Source organism: Lytechinus pictus, chromosome 16 (assembly GCF_037042905.1).
Source record: "Lytechinus pictus isolate F3 Inbred chromosome 16, Lp3.0, whole genome shotgun sequence".
Classification (NCBI taxonomy): domain Eukaryota; kingdom Metazoa; phylum Echinodermata; class Echinoidea; order Temnopleuroida; family Toxopneustidae; genus Lytechinus; species Lytechinus pictus.
Window position 1 is genome coordinate 13,445,995 of NC_087260.1, and position 25,539 is coordinate 13,471,533.

Consider the following 25,539-nt stretch of genomic DNA (forward strand, 5'->3'; position numbering starts at 1 on the left):
TATTTCACCCCTTTTCCTTCTTTCACACTCCCCTCCTCTATCCCTCTCTCTCTCTTTCATTCCATCCCCCTTCTCTTCCCCTCTCACTCCCCGTTTCTCTCCCTCACCCCTCTATCTTTATTTCTATATCCCCCCCTCTCTCTCTGTTCCCCCTCATCTCCCCTCTCTCTGTCCCCCCCCCCCCTTCTTTCTCCCTCCCTCCCTGTCTCTCAAGTAACCAAGGTTAGAATCATAGGAAGAACACGACAAACACGTACAATTTGTATCTGTTTACTACATGCTGATCCTCACAAATCATTTGAACAATTCATTTGTCTGGAAAATTGCAATAATATGAAATTGAATCATTATCAATAATATCAATATATATGTTGTTTGTAGTGTTTGGACGGTATCATTAATCCACCAAAGTTATATTGACAACAATTATGCAAAAATACAAGTTGACTTTATAGTTCAACTTACTCATTGCTGAAATGTAACAGAACATTGCACTATAGACTCATTTGGACAATGAATTAATTGAAACCTAATTAGATCAGATCCATTCTTGAAATTGGCAACATCAGTCTTTTCCTTTCAGTAGTCTAAAGTATCTATTTCAGGTCCTATCTTGCACTTATGCCAATCTACTCTTCTATCCAAACATAATAAGGAAAAGAAATATCGGTACTAATCAAAAAGCTTTGATGGCAACAACAGGCTCTACGAATCTATCATTAAATTCAAAGTATCAATATGGGTTTAAGCCATTACCTCTTGAAAAAAAAATGACATGAAAATGTAGAGGCAAAAATACACAACATTATTTCTGCCTTATTGATTCTAATATGCTTTATCCAGACATTTTCCTCCAAAGATAAGACCGGTGTCCACTAGAATTCTAACAATGAAACATACAAACATTAGTTATAAATACAAAAAAGACAAAATATGGTAAATCTACTTTTCAAGGCTTTAAATACTCAAAAGATAAGCTGTAATTTCTAGTAGATGCCCAGAAGTCAGAAAACCAACAACATCATATTAAAACGAATTGTTGTCAGTGCAATAACGCCCTCAAAAACACACTTTCGAGCATCACAAGTGCGCAAATACGCTCTTAGCAGCACATATAAGGGCGTTTCTTTACCAATAGGGTGCGCACAAATGTTTTGCTAAGGGCGTTCTTGCACCGACACAACAAAAACTGTTACTTAAAAGCAAAGTCAACCTGTCATCAACTATTACAGTTTTGTGATCCCAAATTTAGCACATCTAAACCTTGTATTCAAATGCACATCAAAAAAACAAAACATTTCTGTTATGTGTGCAGGTTAAAATTGCATTTTTTATTGTTTTTTAGCCATGAAGTACATGGTTCACTCGAGATAAGGCATTTACTTGGTCCATCTGCATGTACAAAGAAAACATTATCACTTCTAACTGTTTCTAAAGGCACATAATCTACAATGATATCAAAACTAACATTTCCTTTAAAGGAGATTCCAACTCAAATACTCATGACGAAAACCGCTCGTTTAAAATTTGAGTCATTGCCTTTGGAAGAGGGGAGAGTTCCAACTCCAAGAAGCTTATGGAAGAAAGTAAACACAAGTAGTCCCTTGTGGGCAACAGTTAACCGCATCAATGAAACCCATTTAATAGGTTGGATAGTCTGGTACTCAGACATTTTGAAGGCGCGATTTATCATCTAGCTCTCCCTCTTTGCTGCCACCTGTCATCTCTCCCCCGGGCTCTCCCCATCCCATCTACATACTCTCTCTTCCTCTCTCCCTCTGCTTCTTAATTCTTCTTCCCTTCTGACTCAGATCCTCCTTCTTCCCCCTTCTTCCTCATTCTCATATCTGTTTCACTATCGATTCCACTTTCCATCTGTGTAATTAATGAGTGCTTACTCATTAATATCTATTGCGATCTCATTTTTCATACTTTAAGAAATATTATTTATCAGTATTATCATCGCCACGCTAAACCTCATAATTCCATCATTTAATTAAAAGTTGTGAAGTGATTTACACCACTCTCATTTACATAACAAACCAAAAATACATTTATAGAACAGTATACTGGTCTATGAATTAGACTAGTCAATGATAACGAGTTTGCTGTCTTTCAGATTGAAACACTGACTTCCGAGTTCCCGAAGATTGCCTACATGGGAAACTCGGAAGTCAATGTTTCAATTTAAACGAGGCCAAACGTGTTAGCACGCTCAGCAGAGAGACATATACACCGAATATAACATATCTTGGCTTATACTCGGTCCTTTTCAGCCATTCAAAGTTATATCTGGGATAGCTATCAATTTAAGAAGTCCTATTCATAAAATGAAGATGAAATAATTAACAAGAAAACGAATCATGATGTCCAGAATTTCAAGCAAGTCAGATTTATCTGCACTAGCTTGCGGTAAAACTAAAAACCACAGCCAAGAACCAGTGATGGGCTATGACTATTGTGTAAATAACATATTTTGGCTACTCCCTTCGAAATGCAAGTTGATAATGTCTGTGTTTAGAGGGTTCTTGAGTATATTTCATCTATTACCAGTTCAATTTACATGCTTTAAAGCTTATTCTGGGATACCAATTCTTGTTAATAACTTTTCCATTATAAGAAACAACTTTTGTTCCAGGAGAGTTTCATTCAACCATAGAGCTATTCAACCATGCAGCTCAGTCGGAATTCAGTAGTTGTATATTCTGTGGTTATCAAGCCCTTATCGCACCCGAGGGCATTCTGCGGTCTGGGGGATGATAAGGTTTCTTGTGGGTGCTGCAGAAAAGTCAATGTTTCAATTCCGAGTTTGCCAGGGCTAACTCGGAGAGCTTTTAACGGGACATTTTCGTAATGTTAATTTTATCAAAAAATCAAAGAAGCAAATATCAGTAAGTATGAATCAGATTTAAAAAAATAAGAAATTTATAATTCAGTTTATGAATTTGTATTAATTGCAACATACCTATCTGGGTTTCATATTAACTGTACAAGTAATGTCATTATATTTCTTATTTTCGTCCAATTTCTTTCAAATTTTCACCAACCTGTTTAATTTCTTCTTCCACACATATCATTTTATTTCCCACAGTGGATTCCCCTCTATTAACTTCTATCTACGTTGGCATAACTTTGCGCAGAATCATATCATTTTCTCAAGTACAAAAATAAATCATTGTTATCAATTTCATTGCACATTCATTAAAATTACATGGTTTTCTGTAGTACTGATCATAATCAAAATACAAATTTGAAATCTTGATAATTAAAAATGCATACATATGATAATGATTCATTTCAAGATATTACATTGTCAAAATCTATATGTACAAGATTGAGGCTAAGTTATTTTGAAAAATTTACATTTACGTTTGGTGGGTTAAATAAAGTTTAATGGCAGATGAATATAAACAATTGTCCAATATAACAGCTTGTCTAATATTTTTTCATTAATAAACAAATAAGATACTTATTGCAAATTTAATAATTTAATGAACAATGAATATCATGAATGAACAGAGTGGCATATAGAATAAATAAGTTTAAAAAAAGCTAAATTGCAATTATTTCAATACACATGAATCACAATATACAGTGTACTGTATCGTGGTAGCCTTTGAGTTGTTCACAAATTTCTATGAGTTGTTTACATATACCTATGATAAATAACTTAAATGCATTTCATTACACAAACTACATTACTGTTCTTATATCACATGATTGCCTAATAAAAAAAAATCAGAGTCAATCTATGCACAAAATAACTTCATTTGTGTTTCTTGTGTGCATCAATACACATTAAAGGAAAATGAAACCTTTGGAACAAGAAAGCTTGTGTGAAAACAGAACAAGTGGAATGCCTCTGGCCGTCTCACCTGCATCACGCGATTCAATATATCAGCAGTGCTGATTTTGAAAACTACTATAACTCGCACAAGATGTTCAGTGATACTTGGTTACTCTTATTTCCACGTTTTATGAACTAGACCAATACACTTATAGAGATATGATGGCAATTCAACAAATACCCCCAACGTGGCCAAAGTTCTTTGACCTTACATGACCTTTGACCTTGATCATGTGACCTGAAACTCGCACAGGATGTTCAGTGATACTTGATTACTATTATGTCCAAGTTTTATGAACTAGACCAACACACTTTCAAATTTATGGCTGTAATTCAACAAATACCCCAATTTGGCCAAAGTTCATTGACCCTAAATGACCTTTGACCTTGATCATGTGACCTGAAACTCGCACAGGATGTTCAGTAATACTTGATTACTATTATGTCCAAGTTTCATGAATCAGATCCATAAATTTTCAAAGTTATGATGGTAATTCAACAGATACCCCCAATTCGGCCAAAGTTCATTGACCCTAAATGACCTTTGACCTTGGTCATGTGATGTGAGACTCATGCAGGATGTTCAGTGATACTTGATTAACCTTATGTATAAGTTTCATGAACTAGGTCCATATATTTTCTAAGTTATGATGAAATTTCAAAAACTTAACCTTAGGTTAAGATTTTGATGTTGATTCCCCCAACATGGTCTAAGTTCATTGACCCTAAATGACCTTTGACCTTGGTCATGTGACATGAAACTCAGGCAGGATGTTCAGTAATACTTGATTAACCTTATGGCCAAGTTTCATGAACTAGGTCCATATACTTTCTAAGTTATGCTGTCATTTCAAAAACTTAACCTCAGGTTAAGATTTGGTGTTGACGCCGCCGCCGCCGTCGCCGTCGGAAAAGCGGCGCCTATAGTCTCACTCTGCTATGCAGGTGAGACAAAAATCAAAGAAACAGATCAACGAAAGTTTGAGAAAAATTTGACAAATAATGAGAAAGTTATGAGCATTTGAATATTGCTATCACTAATGCTATGGAGACCCTCCCATTGGCAATGCAACAAAGATGTGTGATGTAACTTGTGAACAACTCTCCCATTACTTTAGTATATATTTCACTTAAACTGCCTCTGTTATCACATCTATCAGTAGATCATGTATTCTTTCTAAATTTTCTATAGGAGGGCATGATGTAATACAGATTTTCAAAGAATACATTTATGGATGAATAGATTGTATCACCATAACAAAGAGCAAAAAGAGACATTTTGGGGTATTATATAGTCCATCAAAGGGAAAGTTGTTCACAGGTGACATCACACATCTTTGTTGTATTGCCAACCAGAGGATCTCCATAGCATTTAGTGGTCGCAATATTCAAATTCTCATTATTTGTCTGATTTTTCTCAAACTTTCTTTGTTCTTCTTTGATTTTCCTGTTTCCACACAAGCCCACATGATCCAAAGGATTCATTCCCTTTTAAATAAGCTCCATGTAGTAGATTAAAAAAAAACATTGCAAAGGAACACTGCGAAAGGCTAAATGGCACTGAAAATTGTGTTCATATAAATTTCTTGATATCAAAAGCTTTTACATGTGTTCAGCTGAATTTCTTTGGTATAAGCAGAGTAATACAAAAAAAAATGGTTAATCAATACATAAAATAGTTTTTTTTTCATGTAGCACATATTCCATTCAGTATGGGCTTTAAAGAGAGAATGAGAGATAGAGAGAAGTATCAATATTATATAAGAATACAGGGGAGGCCTATAATTAGCAGAAAGAGATAAAAGAGGTCCTCAAGAAAAAAAAAGAAGAGAGGAATGACAAGACACACATGAAAAAATGCCCAAAGTGGTGCTTTCAGACAAGAATATCACCCTTCTCTTCTCTTTTCTTCTAATAGTTGTAGCTCTATATCAATTTTCCAAGGAACAGTGCACTCTCTTACCCTACTTTTCAATCCATCTCTCTCTCATTCTTTAACTTCACAGTCCTTTTCAGGGGAGCATTTCACTGAACAAATAGTCAGTGGTTTTCACTGAATATTGTTACAAGCTACTACAAAGCCTTGCATCTGATTGGCTGAGAGCAAATTAGTCAGTTAAAATCAATGACAAAACTTTTCATGATACACTCCCCTGGAAAAGGTCATGTGATGTTAACAAGAACTGACAGTGTATACCGTCATCCATTATTCCATTGACAACTACAAAAATCATCACATCCTGACGAATTCTTCTTGTAGCTGGTGTTATGTGATCAGCTTCATCAGAGTTGCTTTGAGCTGCTTCACGGCGAGGTATCTTCCCTCCTGCGTGCTGGGGCTGCGGCACTCCGAGATCTGATCTTTGACCTTTGCCCTCATGTAAGGCGAGAGGTCAGAGGGCACGCTGTGTAGGAGACCTCCATCACCGTGCTTGGAATCTTTACCTGGATGGATAGAGAAAGAATAGAACATTCAAGATTCAAGATAATTCATTGTCATGCATAAGAATACACAAAATTTGCTTTCGGGCATAAAGTTACAAACATGAATAAAATAAACAATGGCATAAATAATACATTTGACAAACAATCATAACTGTTAAAATATGTATTGCACAACTGTACGAGAAGAAAAGAGAGAAAAGGAAAGGGGGGGAATGAGATCATGGAGGATAGACGAGAAAAAGTAGAAGATAAGAAAAGAAGAGAAGTCAGAGAGAAATAGGACAATGCAATTGTGCAACCTACTTGCACAGTACCAGTCACACATCTCTAAAACATTGGCCACAAGTGTTCAGTGATCCGTAACACAAAGGTTGGTGGCAAATAATTGCTGAATGGATGATGGCCAATCAAGAGCAAGGTTACATATGTGTTTTGTTCAAAACACTGACCAGAAACCAATTAAAAGTGTCCTATATTTGCAAATTTTTTGCAAAACTTCATGTTATAAAGCCTGACTCTTCTCTCAAACCATACTGCTTTTTTAAGATTTCAATGATATTACTGCCCTGCAAATCACCACTTCTATGGGTATGGCTTTCTGTATGAACTTTTAGCAATATGATAGGATAATTTTTATTTTAGATTAATACCTTAATACCTAATGTAAGAATTACACTGGGGGTGTTTCACAAAGACATATGTGTCACTTAAAGCCATGCTTAGTGCTGATGCGCAACAATGTAACATGTCTTTTTTTTATAATATGTAGTAGCGTGCATCCTCTACACATGATTTGACCAACGTATGCAACTGGAAATTTACTATTTCAGAAACATTTCCCAGGTCACATTAATTGACAGTGTGTAAAACATTGGTCTGCAAGACTCAATAATGGATTTCAACTTGTATTATAAGAACATCACCATGCAAGCAAACACAGATTTAAACAATTACTAAAGAGTTGAAGACACATCAATGGGCATCTCATGAATATTAAACAGTGTGAACTGTGTGGATCTACAGTGAATCTGCACCTACATGTAAAGATCACTCAAGGCAGACCTGAGGCCCGTAACACAAAGCTTAGCAATGAACGTAGAAGATTTTTCTACCATTGATTGCATTGACTACAATGTACAATCAATTGTGAAAATCAAGCGTACGATTAATCGCTAACCTTTCTGTTACGGGACCCAGGTGGGTGTTTCAGAGCTGTTCGTAAGTTACAAATTACTTTACAAACGGCTGGTGATCATTTCTTATGGTAAATATTACACACAAGATTTTCATCAGTGTTGATGAAGCTCCTAAGATATGATCACCCGTCATTCATAAGGACGCTCATAACTTACTAACAGCTTTATGAAACGCCCACCAGGAAAGTAATGTTAGTCTATATAGGAAATGAGGGCTTTGATATAATCCTTGAATGGAAGGTATTTTTATAGCCAGGTTTCCTTTCATGCATAATGGAGCGTTCATACACGGGTGGCCAAATCACCCAAATTAATGTAAAATATTGGTCGAGCTTTGTATAAGTGTGTTCAGATTGAGTAAAAGATACTTACTAAATAGCCCTTGACACACTGCATAGTAGTTATGATCACTGTAGTAATGATTACAAAGATCTGTATGTGAGAACATGATACATTCTCTTCTACTTCCACATCCTGAATGTTCAGACTGGTGCTTCACATCCCAGCCGGGTTTTGCATCTGAGGGGGAAAACGAGGGATATTTGATTATCACAATGCATTCTTTTGGGCACTCCGATTGATTGGTTTACATTATTATCACCAGAGTCACCCTCACCATCATCAACATCATTATCATCATCATCATCATCATCATCATCACCATCATCATCACCATCATCATCTTCATCATCATCGCCATCGTCATCATCAACATGACTATTATTACTATGATCATCATCCTCACCATAATCATCACCACCTTCATTATCATTTTTACCATTATCATCATCATCATCTTCATCACCAACACCAACACCACCATCACCACTATCAACATCACTATTATCATCATCATCACCATAAAAATTACCAGCATCTTCATTGTCATCATCATTATCATCATCATCATCACCATCATCATCTTCATCATCATCGCCATCGTCATCATCACCATCAACATGACTATTATTACTATGATCATCATCCTCACCATAATCATCACCACCTTCATCATTTTTACCATCATCATCATCATCATCATCATCACCAAAACCACCACCACTATCAACATCACTATTATCACCATCATCACCATAAAAATTACCATCATCTTCATTGTCATCATCATTATCATCATCAGCAGCATCATTACAATCATCACCATCACTTCAAATATAATGTCTCAGTAAAATGTTTACAGTATTTATCAAGTGCAAAAACCCTCTCCACAATCAGCTTCATCATCACCCTAATCATCATCATCTACACCACCACCACCACCATCAACATCAACATCATCATCATCATCCTCCATTCCTCCTACTCATCATGAACATTATTCTAAACATCACTATCACCATCATCATCATCATCACCATCATCACCATCACCATCACCATCATCATCATCATCATCATCATCAACATCATCATCATCATCGTCACCATCACCATCATCATCATCACCATCACCATCATCATCATCATCACCATCACCATCACCATCACCATCACCATCATCATCATCACCATCACCATCACCACCATCACGATCATCACTTCAAATCTCTGTCTCACCTTCCTTTATCTTCTTCCTGTCCACTACAATGATGTTTTCAGCATCAATCACTAGAACCTCTCCATTGCTGTTCACTGCTAGGTTGTCTTCTGAGACGTCAGTGAGATACAGAGCAAACTCTTCCCTGTTCTCAGATAGTTGTTCCGCTATCTTCAATGCCTGAGGATGAATTCAAGTCCAGACAGTATTAAGAAACAGTTTGAGAATTTAATGAACACTGTATCATCATTGACAAACATAAAATATCAAATTATCAATTTATAAATTGTGACATCTGATCAACAAGATCTTCATTCCAACATCAAATCATGTTATTCTTATACAATCACCTGCATCTCAATATTCACGACTGAACATCGCACAACTTAGACATTTACAAATATCAGAGCTTGGGCACGAGTGACACCACAATCTCCAAATGAGATTGAATAGGCCGATTAGATTTGTACAAGTAAGCACTACATAAATTGTTAAACCAATGAAATTCAAGTGTCTTGAAAAGTGTTTCAAAAGTGACCTTTTATTATAATTGATGAGTTGAAGAATAAATAATTACATCAATCTTCAATCAAGTGATTATTAAGTGATTAAATATGTCTTGCAGCATGTTCCTTTTTATCTACTGGTAAAATATTTCTAAAACATACATATTTTCTTCCTTTAAAAATCAAAAGACTTTTATAGAAACTGTACCGCAGTTTGGTTTCAAAAGTAGTATTCAAGACAAGAATAACAATCATTGAATTGGATGCAGCCCAGCCAGAAGTTTGCCACCCACCTCACATTATGTGTAGTTTCAATACTTTTCAATTTATTGAGGGGGGGGGAACAGCACAATTTTCAGAGATCATTAAAAGACCCCAGAAACCACAAGTGACCTACCTGAATGGCTAGTGCAGCTCTGACGTTGAAGTTAAAATGGTAGAAGTAGCTTAGCGTATGCCCGCTGTATTCCTGAACAGTAAACCTCCCACATGCACCCATGTACACTGGGAATGGCCAGCCTTTCCGGTTAGGAAAAGCCTAAAGTAGAGAAAGGGGAATGTTAAAAAGGAATCAATTTCAGGCATTGAAAGGGGAGGAATGACAACATATTGTAGCATCAGACAAAACAAAAAGGTTTGACAAGGTTATTCCTAATTTTAGTGGTAAATGTTAACACAGGAAGTAGATGTGATAGGCCTATGGCTTTTTGCTACTCCCTCACATCCTCATCATCACTTAGACATTTTTACTATTTACCTTTTGATATGTCCTGTCCTTTACACTTGAAGACATGTGGAATAAATAAATTTGAATGAATGAGCTGCTAGAGCTATTTAGATGAACATGGAATTAGACAATGTGGGATGAAAATGAACAGGACACAGGCATTATACAAAGTTGTATTACACTGGTTGGCAATTCACCAATTTACCTGATAAATGAGTGGCTCTGGGTTGAAAGCAATAGTTGTGGCCAACATCAGCTTGTTATCTCTCGCCAAAGAATGATCGAACTGCCTCTCTCCAAACGTATCCCAAATCCTGTCTAAAAGCCTCCTAGACGGACACCTAACCAAATCAGATAGACCCATGACATCCTTCTCCTCAAGCCTATCCGCATACATGATATCCGAGAGCTTAGACTTGTAAATCTGCTGCGAGACGTCGCATCCAAGAAGGCCACTTTCCGCGTTGGTACAGAGGTCTCGGTCAAACTGGTTGTGTTCAGAGGTGTGTCCGAGCTTCTTCAAGACGACGGGTTTCTGATCGAGGTAGGTAGCAAAGTAGACGTTCTTGAGGTTGACGAAATCAAGGATGCGAATGGAGGAGTATGAATGGAACTGAAATTCTCCTCGACTGAAACGCTTGCAGAGGGTCGTTCCGAAGCAGGCCGGACACTTGGTAGCATCAACAAAATATTCACTCTAGCAAGAGACGGAGGAGAGTGTACAGTAAGTATCATGAAGAATGTGTGTTATTACAGACATGCGTTGATCAGGGGATATGCTCGTTCACATGCAAGGGATCAAGTTTATATACTTGTACACCACTATCTGTATGATGTGAGTCAATTTATAACATAATTCCTTGCCTGAAACAACATATATTTGGCTACAGGTCTGTTTGATAATGAGCAAGTTATTTCAGGAAAATATAGTCTTCTATTAGAGAAGAGAAAAAACAAATTCTAATTTAGAAAATCATGGACAGAATTTGCATATATATAATTGGCAAACAGATTCTCTAGGAGTAGGCAGGTTTGAGAAATTATCTGAGAAAACTTCTGAGATATGTTTAGCACTAAACAACAAGAAGATCAAGTTGTGTTAAGAAGGGGCAGATCCAGGATTTTCCAAAGGGGGGGGGCACACTTGTGTTAGAACACCAGTCCATTTACAAATTTTAATTGTGCCTCTCAAAAGGGGGGTGTTCCCCCAACCCCTAGATCCGCAGGTGGTGTTAAGATTACATTTAAACTCTGAACTCTTTTTTTTTGGGGGGGGGAATTACCTCAAGGTGATTTGTAGTGAAGTGAAGGTAAAGCTGATAATACACAAAGAGACACAATGACGACAAAACGGCAAGCCAGATTAATTGCTGTGAGGTGGTGATGCAAAAGCGATTTGCAAATTGATTCAAGTAGCGCCTTACAGTGGCCATCTTTGCTGTTTGTGAAGAATCTCGAGTCGTAGAAAGCCTGGAAGAAAAATTACAAAGACTGGCATTTAATACATAAATAATAACTACATTCACAAGTTACTAATTCATTCACAGATATTTTTAGACATTTGTTGTTTAAATTTAAACTATAAAGGTTTGTGAGCCAAGGGGTCCTTTTGAGGCAAAGTCCACCACAATGGCAAGTTGATTTGAATGGGAAAAAAAAAAAAAACATCAAATGCATATTAGTCCTACTGAAAATTTTCCTGGCCCCTCAGCAATATATCTTTGCTTTTCAAAAATGATAACCGACGGTGCCAAACCTCTAATAAAAAGTCTTAATCTGGTCTTATAAATTTAGGATTAAGTCTTTATTGCTTAAAGCTTATCCTCATATCATATATCCAACATTTTTGTATTTTCAAGATTCTTTATCAGCAAAGACTTGCATTCTCCCATCAGAGTTCATATTGATCCTTTCCAGTGAGGACACACAAGACAGTCAATCTAATATTTGTCAATATAGTTGCAAATTACAATCTAGACTAAAGGAACTGGGAGGAATGTCTTCACTTGCTCACTGCAACGATCCTGCCTGTGGGGAATCAACAGGTAGGACTATGCATATGGTATGCCAATGCAGTACACAACACACACTTTAAAATTATAAAAAAATCATTCAAATAACACTTATGTGACCGAAAATACTAATTTCCATACAGTTGCAATTTATTTTCATTTGGGAATCATTTTTGTATTCACCAAGGGCTGATTGTACAAAAGGGTCTTTCCAAGGACCATCTTACGGGTCGCCCATCTTTTATGATGTGCTGTATGCGGGATATTTCTGAAATGTATGATAAACAAATGAAATTTGTTAGCTAGCATTTAAATTAATTTGTATTTGTATACGATTTCATGATATATCACATCATTTAATAATAAAAAGATTTTGTTTACTTTAATTGATGAATGAAATGTTTGCAGGTATTTTTATTTAAAATGCGTTTCACATGGCAACAACATGGCGCATCATCATAAATGGGCGACACAAAGACGGTTCTTGCAAAGACCCTTTCGTGCAATCGGCCCCTGAGCACTCAAAAACTTAAATTTTTGGCATATTTTTGTGTACGCTATCTATTGGTGGAAAGTAATCTAATAATGTCAAGAAATTGTTCATATTTCAATCTCTATTTTTAATTTGGAAAAAATAATTAAAAGAATCAAATTTACTTGAGCCAAGTGTATGTATTATATCACTGATATCTATTCTACTCTGAGGAAGTGCTTTGTGCTCTTTGATTATTTATACAACAATACAGCAACCAGCTGTAGATCTCCGGGATCAGCGGAGGAAGAAGAAGAAGAAGAAAGAAGAAGATGGTTAGCTGTAATGGAATCTGGCAGTGTTATTTAAACAATCAAGCATTAGACTAGTTCCAAAGAAAAAGGGAAGATAAGCCAACCTTATTTTGCCACACATTGAGTACACACAGAGAACAATTAAGGTTCATTGAAAATGAAATTCAATCAATGGGTAAAATGTCTTCAAGAAAATGAACTTCAACTTCAGTTCAAAAGATTAAACTAAAAAGTAAAAAGTAAAAAGCTTCAATAAATCAATTACAGATCCGGATCCCAACCAACCAAGCCCATCTTAAGAATAAGACTGTTTTGTCAATCAAATAATCAAGTTACGGGCATCATCATTACTCTCTCAAAGTCAAAATCATTCTCACTTGTGCACATCATCAGACTTGGATTTTATGCCTCGGTCTACTAGGCCTACACGAAATGACACACATGGGACCAAAGCTAACAATCATACTATAGTGACAAAGAACAAAACAATTGACTATCTACTAATCTATTACTATACTAGTAAGTCTTTAGTGAGCTCAAACTCATACATGAATTCTATAACAGGCGCTCTAGCCTATTTCTATTCCTATGTTACCTTTAAAACATGGAATAAGCCACAGTTTAACGTTGAATGTTTCCTTCTTGATGCCAAGGGCAAGGCCAAGCATTCCCGAATTTGAATGCGGAAGCGCAGTGGATATCGATGGGCATATATATGCCGCGCCGATCCGAGGTAGCATGCATGCTGCGGTGGTGGTACGGGGATCGGGAGCGGCTGATAACAAAAAACAGGAATGGGAACGAAAAAGCAAAAAAGATGCTATGCTAAATCGGATCCAGGAGTGGCTTGTCAAATTTTCCTTGGGAAATTAAGGCCCCCCCCCTTGAACTATTATGATTCACTTGAATTATTATGATTGGCGAACCCCACCCTTCTACCCTCATCTTTGTGATCGAGCGCTATATAAATGATGTTGATTATTATTATTATTATTATTATGACTTGCGACCCTCATCTTCTATTATGACTGGCAAACCCCATCTACTGTTAAGACTGGCGATCACGCGTACCCCTTCTACTTATGACTGGCAAACCCTATATAGCGACCCTCATCTACTATTATGACTAGCATGTCGACCCCCATGATTATGACTGACGAACCCCATCTACTATTATGACTGGCGAACCCTTTCTAACGACCCCCTCGCGACCCCCATCAATAGGACTGGCGAACCCCATCTATTATTATGACTGGCGAATCCCTTCTACTATTATGACCAGCGACCATCATCTACTATTAAGACTGGCGTACCCCTTCTAATATTATGACTGGTGACCCTCATCTACTATTATGACCGGCGAACCCCTTCTACTATTAATTATGACTAGCGACCCTCATCTACTATAATGACTGGCGACCCTTATGATCAACGAACCCTTTTCCTCCCTGTGACTATAGCGAGTACATGTATATAGTAGCGACCCTATTACTAGTATTTGATTATGAATGGCGAACACCATCGTCGATTAATGCTAGCGACCTCTATGAACATAGACCCTTATGAATAGCGTCCCTTTTGACTATTATGACTAGCGGTCCTTATGAATAGCGGGTATTATGACCAGTGGTCCTTATGACTAGCGGGTGGACCCCCTTGACTGAACCATATAAACAATGCTAATTCCACTTTCCAGGGAGGAATTAATCGTTGTTTCACTTGACAATGACGAGAAAATTTATGCTTGAATTGATTTTTCTCTTTTTCAAATCAACTTTTTGTTGGGGTGGACTTGTCATTAATTTAAGAAGAGTATTCTCAATTTCCTTTTTTCCGAGTCTTCTAAATGGACAAAAAACAGGAAATGGAGAAGGGGGATAATAATAAAAAGAAAAAATAGAGGAAGAAAAAAGGGAAAACGAGTGACAGGAAAGGAGAGATCGTGAAATGAAAGGAAAATTAGTTTTTTTTTCTTCTTCTTCAAAAAGGAACAAGAATTTTGACCCTTTACTAAAATGGAAAGGGAAATGGAAAGACATATAGGCTAGTCCATGCAGAGGCACAGGGCCGTTGCCCCTAGTATAGTAGCGGCACAAATATGGGAGAAAGGGAGTAACTGAAAAAAAAAAAAAATTGAAAAGGAAGTGGTGAAGAAAAGAAGTTCGCACCCCCCCCCCCCCCAGTTTAGTGAGATAGGCCTACAAGGCCCTAGTGTATTCATGGTTCTGTTTTAAAAAAAAAATTAACAGACCTAAAAAAAAAAAATATGTTTTTTATTCATTCAGTGGCATACGTATCATATTTGCGATTGTTTTGCTTAAAATGTCTTGATTCAGGTCAGAATATCAAACGATTTCAATTGCACTCCACGCATACATTTTTGTTTTGTGACGTTTTTTTTTTACAATATAAGTAATTGAACTTTTTTTTTTTCATTTCAAGTCAGTATACTTAAAAGTTTCAGCTAGCGATTCGCACTCTCGTTGTCTAATGAGATATGTTTCCTAATCACTACAACTAAATCTGCTTATATTGACATGTAGGCCTACTTTGTTTAATACTATTCAGTTCATTTTATTTTCATTCAGCATTGATTAGATCACGCTTTGCGCTCGCATTATTTGTTTAGTGATATACTCACCCTCTTCCTGAACTTCCTGAAAATGGTATTTGAAATATTCCCTTTTCGGATTAATAGATTAAAACAATAAATAAATAGCTCGCACAAGTCGCGCTTTATTTGCCTACTTATCTTCCTCATAAGTTCAAAATTAATGGTGCTTAAAATGTCCCGTTATATGGAGAGCGTCTGACGTTTCATCCGACAAATCTCGTTTATCCGACAGTTACCGTAGGAGCAGCAGCGGCGTAACAGGGGTCGGTGGCCAGGGGGGGCAAGAGCCAAAAATTTCCCGGTCATATCATGGAACAGGCAATGGCGTCATAAGGCAACAATTTTGAGGGGGCGATATGGCGTATCGGGCAAATATATATATATAAGCGAGCGAGCGAAGCGAGCGAGCAAAAACTTTTGACATTTTTATTGTAAAAATCCAATTTTGTGATAGATTTTGACATAATGTTAAAAAGATGATATCATATTTCACCCTTCTATCTTTCCTTTTTTCTCTCTTTTTTTGTACGCCACGGTGAACAGGATTTTTGTTATGATTGTGAGCATCAGGGCGAAGCTCTATATGCTCGAGGGGGGCCGAGTATGGCGCTTCTGGCAAGAAGTAGCTTAATATAGGTCCCGAGCGAGCGAAGCGAGCGAGATAAAAAATCACCTTTTCATGAGAATCTAACATGAAGAAAGATTTTTACGTGATATTCAGAAAAATATTATACACTTTCCTTTCTTTCCTCATTTTTGTTTGTTTGGCTGTAGAACTTTTGGGGGCCATGGTCCAAACTCATCCATATAACAATGCTTTATGGGTGGGGTCCAGGGCAGAGCCCCGGAACCTCTTGATATCAAAGCCATTTTAAACCTTACAGATGGCCACTTATTTTAATCAAATTGCGTGTATATTTATATAGCTTTAACACAACACATAAATTCAAGTGTGTATCGGAATCATCCAAATATTGTGAGGGGCACACCATAGCAAATGTGGGAAAATTTGTAAAAAGTCGCCAGCGAGCGAAGCGAGCCAGAAAAAAAATGGCCTGTTAAAATGAAATTCTAATTATGTGATAGATTTTTACATCATTATAGCAAATATCATGTCATATATTTTTTTTCATTCATCTCATTTCGCTGCCTTCTTTATTTTCTTTTATTTCCTTCTGGCTGTGGAACCACCCCCCGGTACGCCAGTGCTTCAACGTAAAGCTTAATGCAGGAAGGGTCCATATAGGGGCCCGTTATAGAACCCATTAAAGGTTACAGATGAAGAGCCCCCACTGCACGGGGTCTTGACTCTTGGACAGAGCCTTCGGAGATTTAGCAAGTTTTATGATAGACTTTCATACGACATTATGCTATATACCATCCATTTTTCTTCCCGCTCGTTATCTCAATCCTCGGCAGCCCGGTAGTGTACGTTATCTTGTCCCTATTCTTTATTTTCCCATTTAGATTTTGGCTAATTCCATTCTGCCTTTATTTCCCGCTTTTGTTTGCCTTTTTGTCATCTTTAATTTATTTCCCTGTCTTACTAATCATGCTAATGTATTTGTATATCGGGGCGAATTGTTCTTTCTCACTTGTTCTTTTTTCCTTCCTTTTCCCGTTATCTTTCCGTTTTCCCTTTTTTATGTTTTTTCTTAGTTTTCTTTTCCCTTTTCCTTTCCCTTTCCCCTTTTTTCTTTCCTTTCCCTTTCCCTTCCCTCCCCCCTTTTTTTTCTTTTTCCCGTTTTTTTTTTATTTTCCCGGTGAGCTCCGCCAGGGGGGCAGCTTGCCCCCCCCTGCCCCCCCGCCTGTTACGCCACTGAGTAGCAGTACCTCTTAGCCAATCAAAATAGGAAAGGTGTCAGATATCTGACAACTTGTCGAAAACAATTGTTAATGAATCGCTTCCCAGGCCTACATCAAAAAGAATTCAGCTCAGACTTCGCGCTCTCAAAATTTTGGTTATGTAAGTTTCAGCTCGTTCGGCGTTTTTCTCCCTCGAAAAATCAGGATCTTCATTACGGATTTAATGATTAAGATTTAAAAATGCTACGAACAGAAGTTGTTCATTATTTGGTTTCACCATAATAATTATAGTGCATGTGCCTTTTGAAAATATTATATAGGGCTGAATCTGCTTATAGTTACTTTGCTTCCTCGCCTATTTCCAAGTATTTAAAATACGTTTTGACGTGATTCGTTTTTGAGAGTGTATAGAAATAATGATTAATTATTGTTTTTATTATATATCATGGATGTATTTCATAGTGCTAATATTTTCAACTAAAATTATTACTAGAACTGTATAATTCTAATTACAACTATTTCAGATACAACTGCTACTTTGTAAGAGTTTCTTTATGTATTTTCTTGGAATTAGTCCAGTAGAATTTTCGAAATGGAAAAGTTAATTCTAAAACGAAATCAAACAACTTGGAATAAAGAAATAAAAAGAAAGAAATAGATGAATAAAGAAATATAGGATGAGTGAAAAGAGCGAAAGAACGGAATATAGAAATAAAACCATGAAAAAGTGACAAAAGGGAGTTTTCAGGGGGAAAAACTTAAAAAGAAATGTAAAAAAATTAAGGCAGGAAGATAAAACAAATTAAGGAAAAGGGACGAAAAGGAAATTATAAAAAAAATACATAAACGACGACGGAGAAAGAAAAAGAAGAAGGGCTATCAACGCAACGTGAACCAAAATTATGTTGTTGTATGACTGGCTTTATGTCGATGGTATCACTAACTAATTATTTGTGATTTTGAACTTAAATTGCCACAATAATGATGATAATCATTCTTTTGTTCCACGATATAGTCAGCTGGCATTATGTTGGCGTTTGCTAATATTGCCACTGAGTTCCAGATTCAGTGCTCGTTATAAAGTCGGGGTGACACGTTATTTTCATGGCCGTATACGCAGCAGCAGGGGGGGGGGGGGCAGTTGCCCCCAATATTTTTAACAACTTAATATATACATTTTGTTATTGAACATTTTCATAAAATTCACCAAAAGTATGCCCAAAATCCTTTAATTTCACTTTACAAATTGCAAAAGCACCCCAATGACAATCTTGATTGCTTTGCTCCCTCACTTTCGAGATTTTTCGAAAAAGTTTGCACGTGCCCAGCGAAAAATTCTGGTTATTATGACTGAGCCATTTTGGATAGAGCCCCTCTCACAAGCCTATTATATAAACTTATGCAAATTAAAAGTGATATGTTCGGTTTTGAATTAATTAATTAATTCATTCATTCATTCAACTTGTAAGTTGTATTTTACAAAACTATACTGCCTTTGATCACAGAGGGCGCTAGTAAAATTAATTGGACCTGCCCCCAGAGATAGCTCCGAGACGAAAGATCTTTTCGGGTTTCGGCAGCGGTTACAAAAATACACATTTTGTGGATTTACTTATATTCTGGAATATATGGATAAATTCTTGGTATTCTAGACGGTCGTAGGTATCTTGTTTATGAAAAAACAGTGATTCTAGTATCATTTTCAAGCTATTTTTAACGGAGGTTGACACACCTTTTTTTTGACGAGGAGTGAGGGCTGTGTCTGTGTGAGTGTCGAGCCGAGCAGCGGTACACGGTAACGGGTTTGCACCTGCGCCTGCTACACTGTCTTTCGACTGTGGCTCTGCATCTGTCTGCATACAGCAGAGAGAGCTCGAGAGGAGCTCATTCACTGCACTGGACAGTCAATCATCGACTGAGTGAGAGAGTTACACATGCACAGTGTATGTTCTTAGATACTACAGACAATTAACTTAACAATCAGGATATTTTGTTGTAGTTTTCCCCGGACAGTGTTATAACTTCGTAGTCAGACTCAGAGGACTGGATCATTCATTTGTTGTCTCTTTATTTAACGCAAGAATTAATTTCAAGTTCAATTTTCAGCGTCGTGAGACGAGTAAGACAACCCCGACAGAACAATGGCAGATGAAGATTTGCTCTTTGATGATGTGTATGAGCTTTGTGAGATTATTGGAAAGTAAGTCTTTTTGCCTTTTTTAATTTTGGTATTTTAATTTCTATCTAACTTCAAAGTTCAAGTGTGGCTTTTTATTTATTTATGTCAGGAATGACAGATTGTTATGAAAGTTTTGAATGAAGTAAATGTTAGGATCTACTTGAACTATGACGAACAATTTGATTTAAAAAAATGTGTACGTCCAATACATATAGGGCTAGGCTTTTTTAGATTCGTAGTTATTTGTACTCATTCATAGCTTAATCATAATGATAACAATTCATGAAAGATCAGAACCACCATAATTTATGAACCGCATCTTCATTCCTTTTGAGCAGTACACAAGTGCGTGTTCAGTATACATGTTTGTACAGTATGTGTATTGAGAATCAAGACCTCTACTGTCTAGAGTCAATGTGTTTTTTGTGTTTGAAAACAAATTTATATTTATATTTTTTATTTTAAGAAATTGATGTACATTTGAATGCCTCATGCTTGTGTTGATATGAAAAAATATCGAATGCCATCGACTGGCCTTTGCTGCCTTTTTTTCTTGATAAATTCTTTTTGTTGGTCGGCATGGCCACTTTGTCGCAGTACTAATTATTACTCACACTTTCACCCTTGGTACTTTAAGACTGTAGTGTGACACACCCCCTTTCATCTGTAAGAAACTTCAGGAGTGATGGAGGCAGATTAATTAATACATTTTTGTAATACGTAATGTACATTGCATGAGCATGAAGATTATTTTTTTTATGACAATTGATTTATGATATTTCTCTTTGGAAGTGGTCATATGATCACTGCTAGTGACCTTGCATAATTAAATGCCCCATCCCAACAATTGCATTTGTGATGCAGGCCTAAATGTATTGTGTTCAGGTACACATACATTACATGTACATGTATGTATGGGGTGTACCATAGACCCTGAGAGAGCATGTTATTATTTTTTTTTAAATTTATGTTCACTGCAATTTGACAAATGCATAGTTTACAGAAAACTTTGACTTTTGACCCATACAACATACAAAAGTTTATCCTGGCTATCAAGTGTTTTGGACTACATGTATATTGCCACATTCATCCTACATGTACATGTGTATGTCATTACCCCCTCCCTCTCCCCAAAATGATTCATACTGTTCGAAATTCGATGCCAGTTACTATATTTATTACATTTTAGGAATACCTGCATATCAGCAGAACTTAGTTTTAGAATAAGGTTAACTTTTATTCCACCCCTTTGAGTCTTTATTCTTCCCCAAACTTGTACATGTACATGTAGGCCTGCCAGAATAAAATATGACTTTCCTTGCTAATTAGTAGATGATGTCACAAATTGCAATTTTTCAATTCAGTGCAATTCAGTATTTATTTCCAAATTTATTAAAAAGAACAAAATGACAACAAAATTATATATCCACAAAGAAATAACACAAAACAAAGCAAAGGTATCAACAGAACATACATGTAACTGAAATAGTGGTAATGATAAAATTAAAAAAAGCCATAAAAGGGCTTGTTAAAACGCACATATATCAAAATTGCATTAAATGTATTAATGTACATACATGTATGTACAAATATCAAATCTTTTTTAAAATGTTTCACTTCATACATGTCAGGCCTACATGCATACATTTATCTCAATTTGTGGATATCCTGTGGTAATAGCTGTGTCTTTTCAGCACATATTGTAAGCCTATTGGAAGTCTTAATCTGTAATCAGAGGCCTACTGAATGCAATCAGTATTTGAGATGACTGAGAGCAAACAATGGCTTGACCTTTCACTCACAGACAATGGGGAAGAATGGAAGTAAAATCTGATACAAGACATCCAATACACCAGGTCAAAGGTCACGGGGTCTTATCAGTTACATTGTTATAAATTGTACTTGGGATCCATATTGTCTTTTGAATTTTGTAGAGTTTCATTACAATTCTTGTACGTGGACACACAGGGACCTGGGCCTCTATTTTATGCTCTCAATTATTCAATAAATCACTCAGGAGAACCAATCAGCAAGTTTTAATTCATACTGCATACATTGCATATCTATACATGTATGTATCATGTTCATGTACCTGTATGTACACAGATTGTCCTACATACATGTAACTGTAGGCCCAGTACATGTTAATTTATTTCCAAGGAATTAACCAAAAAAGTAATTTACATGCAGATGAGATCCAGTATAAAGGATGCTCATAGTTTGTGGAGCCATTGACAGTTTAAGAATAGATAATAAATTTTTAGTAGTTTTCTGACCCCAAAAATCTATCTTGATAAATTACCTACATGTATGTCTACATGTACTTGTATTTATTTTAAAATGTGACAGTGTAACTGTACCAATAAGAAAACATCAGTACAAACTTTTATGTTGCTTTGTTAATTTGTATAAAGCATGTGTGAAGTTGCACTTCAAGTGCGATTGACTGCAAATTGATGCTGTCATAATGAATGAGTCCTTATCCAAATCTCTCAAACTTCCACTCTCTGAAAAATGTAGGTTGCCTCAATTATTAAATAGAGTATCGAAGGAAATGACCAGCCTGGGTCCATTCCGGAGAAGTGTATTGAACCCTAAGGGGAGACAGGTGAATACTCATCTGCTAGGAGGAACCCTAATACTGGGTCCATTTTTTTTATAGACTTGTTTATTAATAACAAATGCACACTTTCTGTATTAACAAGGTTACTATCAGCCAATCAAATCAAATCAAATGATTTGAGTAGCTTTTACTATTATTACAAATTTGTTATTGTAATAATTTTTCATGAAACGGGGCCCCTGTAGGCCTGTACATGAGGTCTGAAAATGGAACTGCTCTTTTAATATTGAGAATGACAACAAAACAAAATTCAAATTGAAAACCTTTGTATTATAAATAAAATAAGAAAAATATTAAAGAACCACTTCAGGGACACAAGGAAAGGGTTGTGGACAGAGTTTAGATTTTCATTATACATGTAATATGCAATAATCATAATGGTACATGTACATGTATACTGTAAAACAGAGAAGGTTGTCTTTTTGTAAGTAAGTTACACTTGTAGATGGACAAGCCTTGAGCTTGTAACATTGGAAATCTAGAATTTTACAAGGAAACAACCTTGAAGGCTTGAACCTTCGAAGTGATTACCGGTAGAATTGGAGGCAGAGGAATCAAATTAAAGAATGTTGTGCACCAGCCAGGGGAAAAGTGAAAATTAATAAAATTTTGTTCAATATCTTTCAGAGGAAATTCACATACAACAGGGAACAGCGATTGAGAGTGAAAAAAAATTGGGCGATCAAATCAAAATGTGTCCTTGACCTTGTGCTACAACAGTCTTTGTCATTGAACCTCCCATGCACACATTTAGTTTTTCTTATCAGGATCCTGGCTCATCCTTGGTTCCAATTGGATCCTGCTTAGCAAAAACTAATCATACATTCAGTAGAAAGCCTCCCTGGAAGCCGTCGTAAGGCTCAAGCCGCAAACTGGAAGTACTTCCGACACATGGGCAAACCTTTCATCTGCCATATCCCGTAGTCCCATGTACAGACATCTGTGTTGTCTTGGACCCGATAGGTCCTTGCTCATGAGCTTGGCACATCGTATGCTCGTCCGGATCAGGATGAATCACCAATTACCAAGTCCCGCTTTCCCAAGTCATTCATTTCCTTCGTACCCAACTAACTGTACATTTAATCTTGTCTGATGTTGTATGATTTGGTCCAGGCTTCGCGATAAAACTACATGTACTATGAGGCTGCTCCGTTACTAATAGCGGTGTGAAACTATTAAATGTTTGCATTCATTTGTTCTTTCTATCGCATGTTTTTATAAACTGTTATAAATGCAAATCCTTATTCTTGCTTGCTGTACAGACATGATTAACATGGTTGGTCAGAATTGAGAGATACTACACGTACATGTATCTGCTACAACATGCCTTACGTTTGATTATTAAAATTTTGGTTGTTTTGAAATCTCAAATTTCTTGTTAAAATTATTTTGGTATTTCCCCCCCATCAATCAGCAACATTCAGCACAAATGCATGTACATGTATCACAGATATAAGAGACGTCTAACTTGTGGTGGTCCAATTATGCAAGTCCTCATCTGAAAGAAGCCATTTTTATTTTATATTTTTTTCTGTGTACATCAGTGTACATGTATGTGAGATGGAAATTTAAAAGACGAATAGAACTCGGGCTAGCGATTGGTGAGTGCACAATGCCATATTAAAGGAAAGATGGAAGTACAACGTACACACCCCAAGGCCCTTCCCAACCTTTTATTTTGCCAATGAAAACAACGGCCCCTATTGCAGGTGGGTCTATTGATGTTGGATGTTATGAGCTTGAGTTACCTGTGAAAAATAGTTCCAAACGTGTGTACCTACATGAAATAGAGGTGGGAACATGCATGTAATGAGTTGGTAAATGTATTTTTGTACACTGTATCATGCTCCAAGACGTTTGTCTTTGCAGCTTTGGATTGACTGAAAGTAACATTACCTGTAGGCTGTACATAGATGTATGCTTGTAGTTTTTGTGAAAGGTATGGGTGAAGTCGTTAAGCATATTAAAACTAAATTTAAAAAGGAGTTCAAGATCATATTTTAAAAGAATTATTTGTCCTTTTATTATAATATAAACCAACATGTCACATGTACAAAATTGCAATTAAATTTATATTTCAGCTGTAAAGAAGTCTGTAGCACATGCATGTATTGAGGTACAATTCACACCATTATAGGAATATGTATGCAGACATTGCTATTAAAGCTTAACCACACATGCATGCATATTGCAACTTCCACCACTGAATGGGAGTAGGCCGGGTGTTATTATACACAGGAGCTGTCAGGGGGGCCGGAAATATCATTAATAATCATCATGGTATTACCACGCTACATTTCCTGGAGAGACAGGGGCAGCCTAATCGCTATGAGGGGCAGGCAGGTCTTGCCTGGGCTCAGTGAGCTGGCATGATGCCTGGCGAAGGTGTTAAGTATAGGCACTGCTAAACACATTTTCAAAGGGTTTGTTCAAGTTGGCCATCAAGTAAAATGCAAAAATTGTATTTCATAGTCTACGTGTATGAAATGTTTCTTCTTGTATTGGGTCAACGACCAGTTTTTGAAATATTCTTGTTGAAGCTTTGTAAAATTCGATTTCTTTAGGGCAGGCCTGCATCGTGCAATGAGCACATCACTTTCAGTGTGAGGATATGCATTGCAAATGGCCCAAATCTGTCATGCGATCTAGTTTCTTTGAATATTTCTTCAATTCAAAGTGTATGTGGGTCCTGCATGTACAATGTACATGTACAATGTAGAAGTACATTTTAAAAGACCACGCTGATTCACCATGGTCTTTTAGTTTCTGAGCAGTTCAAGTACATTCTGTAGTGTAGGGCCTACATGTGTATGTACTATACGTGTACACATGTAAACCCCATCTTTAGTAAAAGTTCTAGCTTCATATTTTCCATCAGTAATTGTTTTTTTTCATTGCACAAAAGGAATGTTGAAACAGCTCTAGAGGCTTGAGACACTGCACATTGCCCCTATCCCCCTATGCATATATCATGTATGGTATCCCCAAAGAACTTGTTTATCCTTGAGATGTATTTCATGTACATGTATAATATGAATGAAGTGAATTTTTGAAGTGTTAAGAGGCACTGTTTGAATAAAAGGAGCTGCATACCAGAGTACAATGGATAGAGTACTTTTAGAAGCTCACAGTATTGTGAGCAATTACTTTTCTTGGACATGCACGCATGATTTTTTGCAAGCATGATTGGTCACTCGCGAAGTTTGCACTTTGAAATACCTGCATGAAAATGTTTCGAATG

The 25,539-nt window shown here is 36.6% G+C and overlaps 1 protein-coding gene across 2 annotated transcripts; it reads right to left on the reverse strand.

Moving 5' to 3' along the window:
• Window positions 1-254: 254 nt before the first annotated feature.
• On the reverse strand, window positions 255-13,778 carry LOC129278795 (divergent protein kinase domain 2A-like). Of its 2 annotated transcripts, XM_064111240.1 has the most exons (8): window positions 13,672-13,778; window positions 11,562-11,748; window positions 10,484-10,975; window positions 9,949-10,089; window positions 9,066-9,225; window positions 7,861-8,007; window positions 6,266-6,292; window positions 255-4,901 (listed from the first exon to the last, which is right to left on the reverse strand). In XM_064111240.1, exons 2-8 carry the CDS (start codon window positions 11,709-11,711, stop codon window positions 4,891-4,893), a joined length of 1,128 nt encoding a protein of 375 aa, XP_063967310.1. In that variant the 5' UTR covers window positions 11,712-11,748; window positions 13,672-13,778; the 3' UTR covers window positions 255-4,890. The 2 variants fall into 2 exon arrangements, with proteins under 2 accessions (XP_063967310.1, XP_063967309.1); XM_064111239.1 differs by lacking the exon at window positions 255-4,901 and having other exon boundaries at window positions 6,027-6,292.
• Window positions 13,779-25,539: the final 11,761 nt, after the last annotated feature.

What these genes read in the sequence shown, in the direction of transcription:
- LOC129278795 (XM_064111239.1), bottom strand. Translation starts at nt 11,711, where the DNA reads ATGGCCACTGTAAGGCGCTACTTGAATCAATTTGCAAATCGCTTTTGC. An exon ending in TCACTACAAATCACCTTGAG is followed by an intron (nt 10,976 to 11,561) that starts GTAATTCCCCCC and finishes GTCTCTTGCTAG; the next exon opens with AGTGAATATTTTGTTGATGC. An exon ending in CAGGAAGAAGATAAAGGAAG is followed by an intron (nt 8,008 to 9,065) that starts GTGAGACAGAGA and finishes TTTCCCCCTCAG; the next exon opens with ATGCAAAACCCGGCTGGGAT.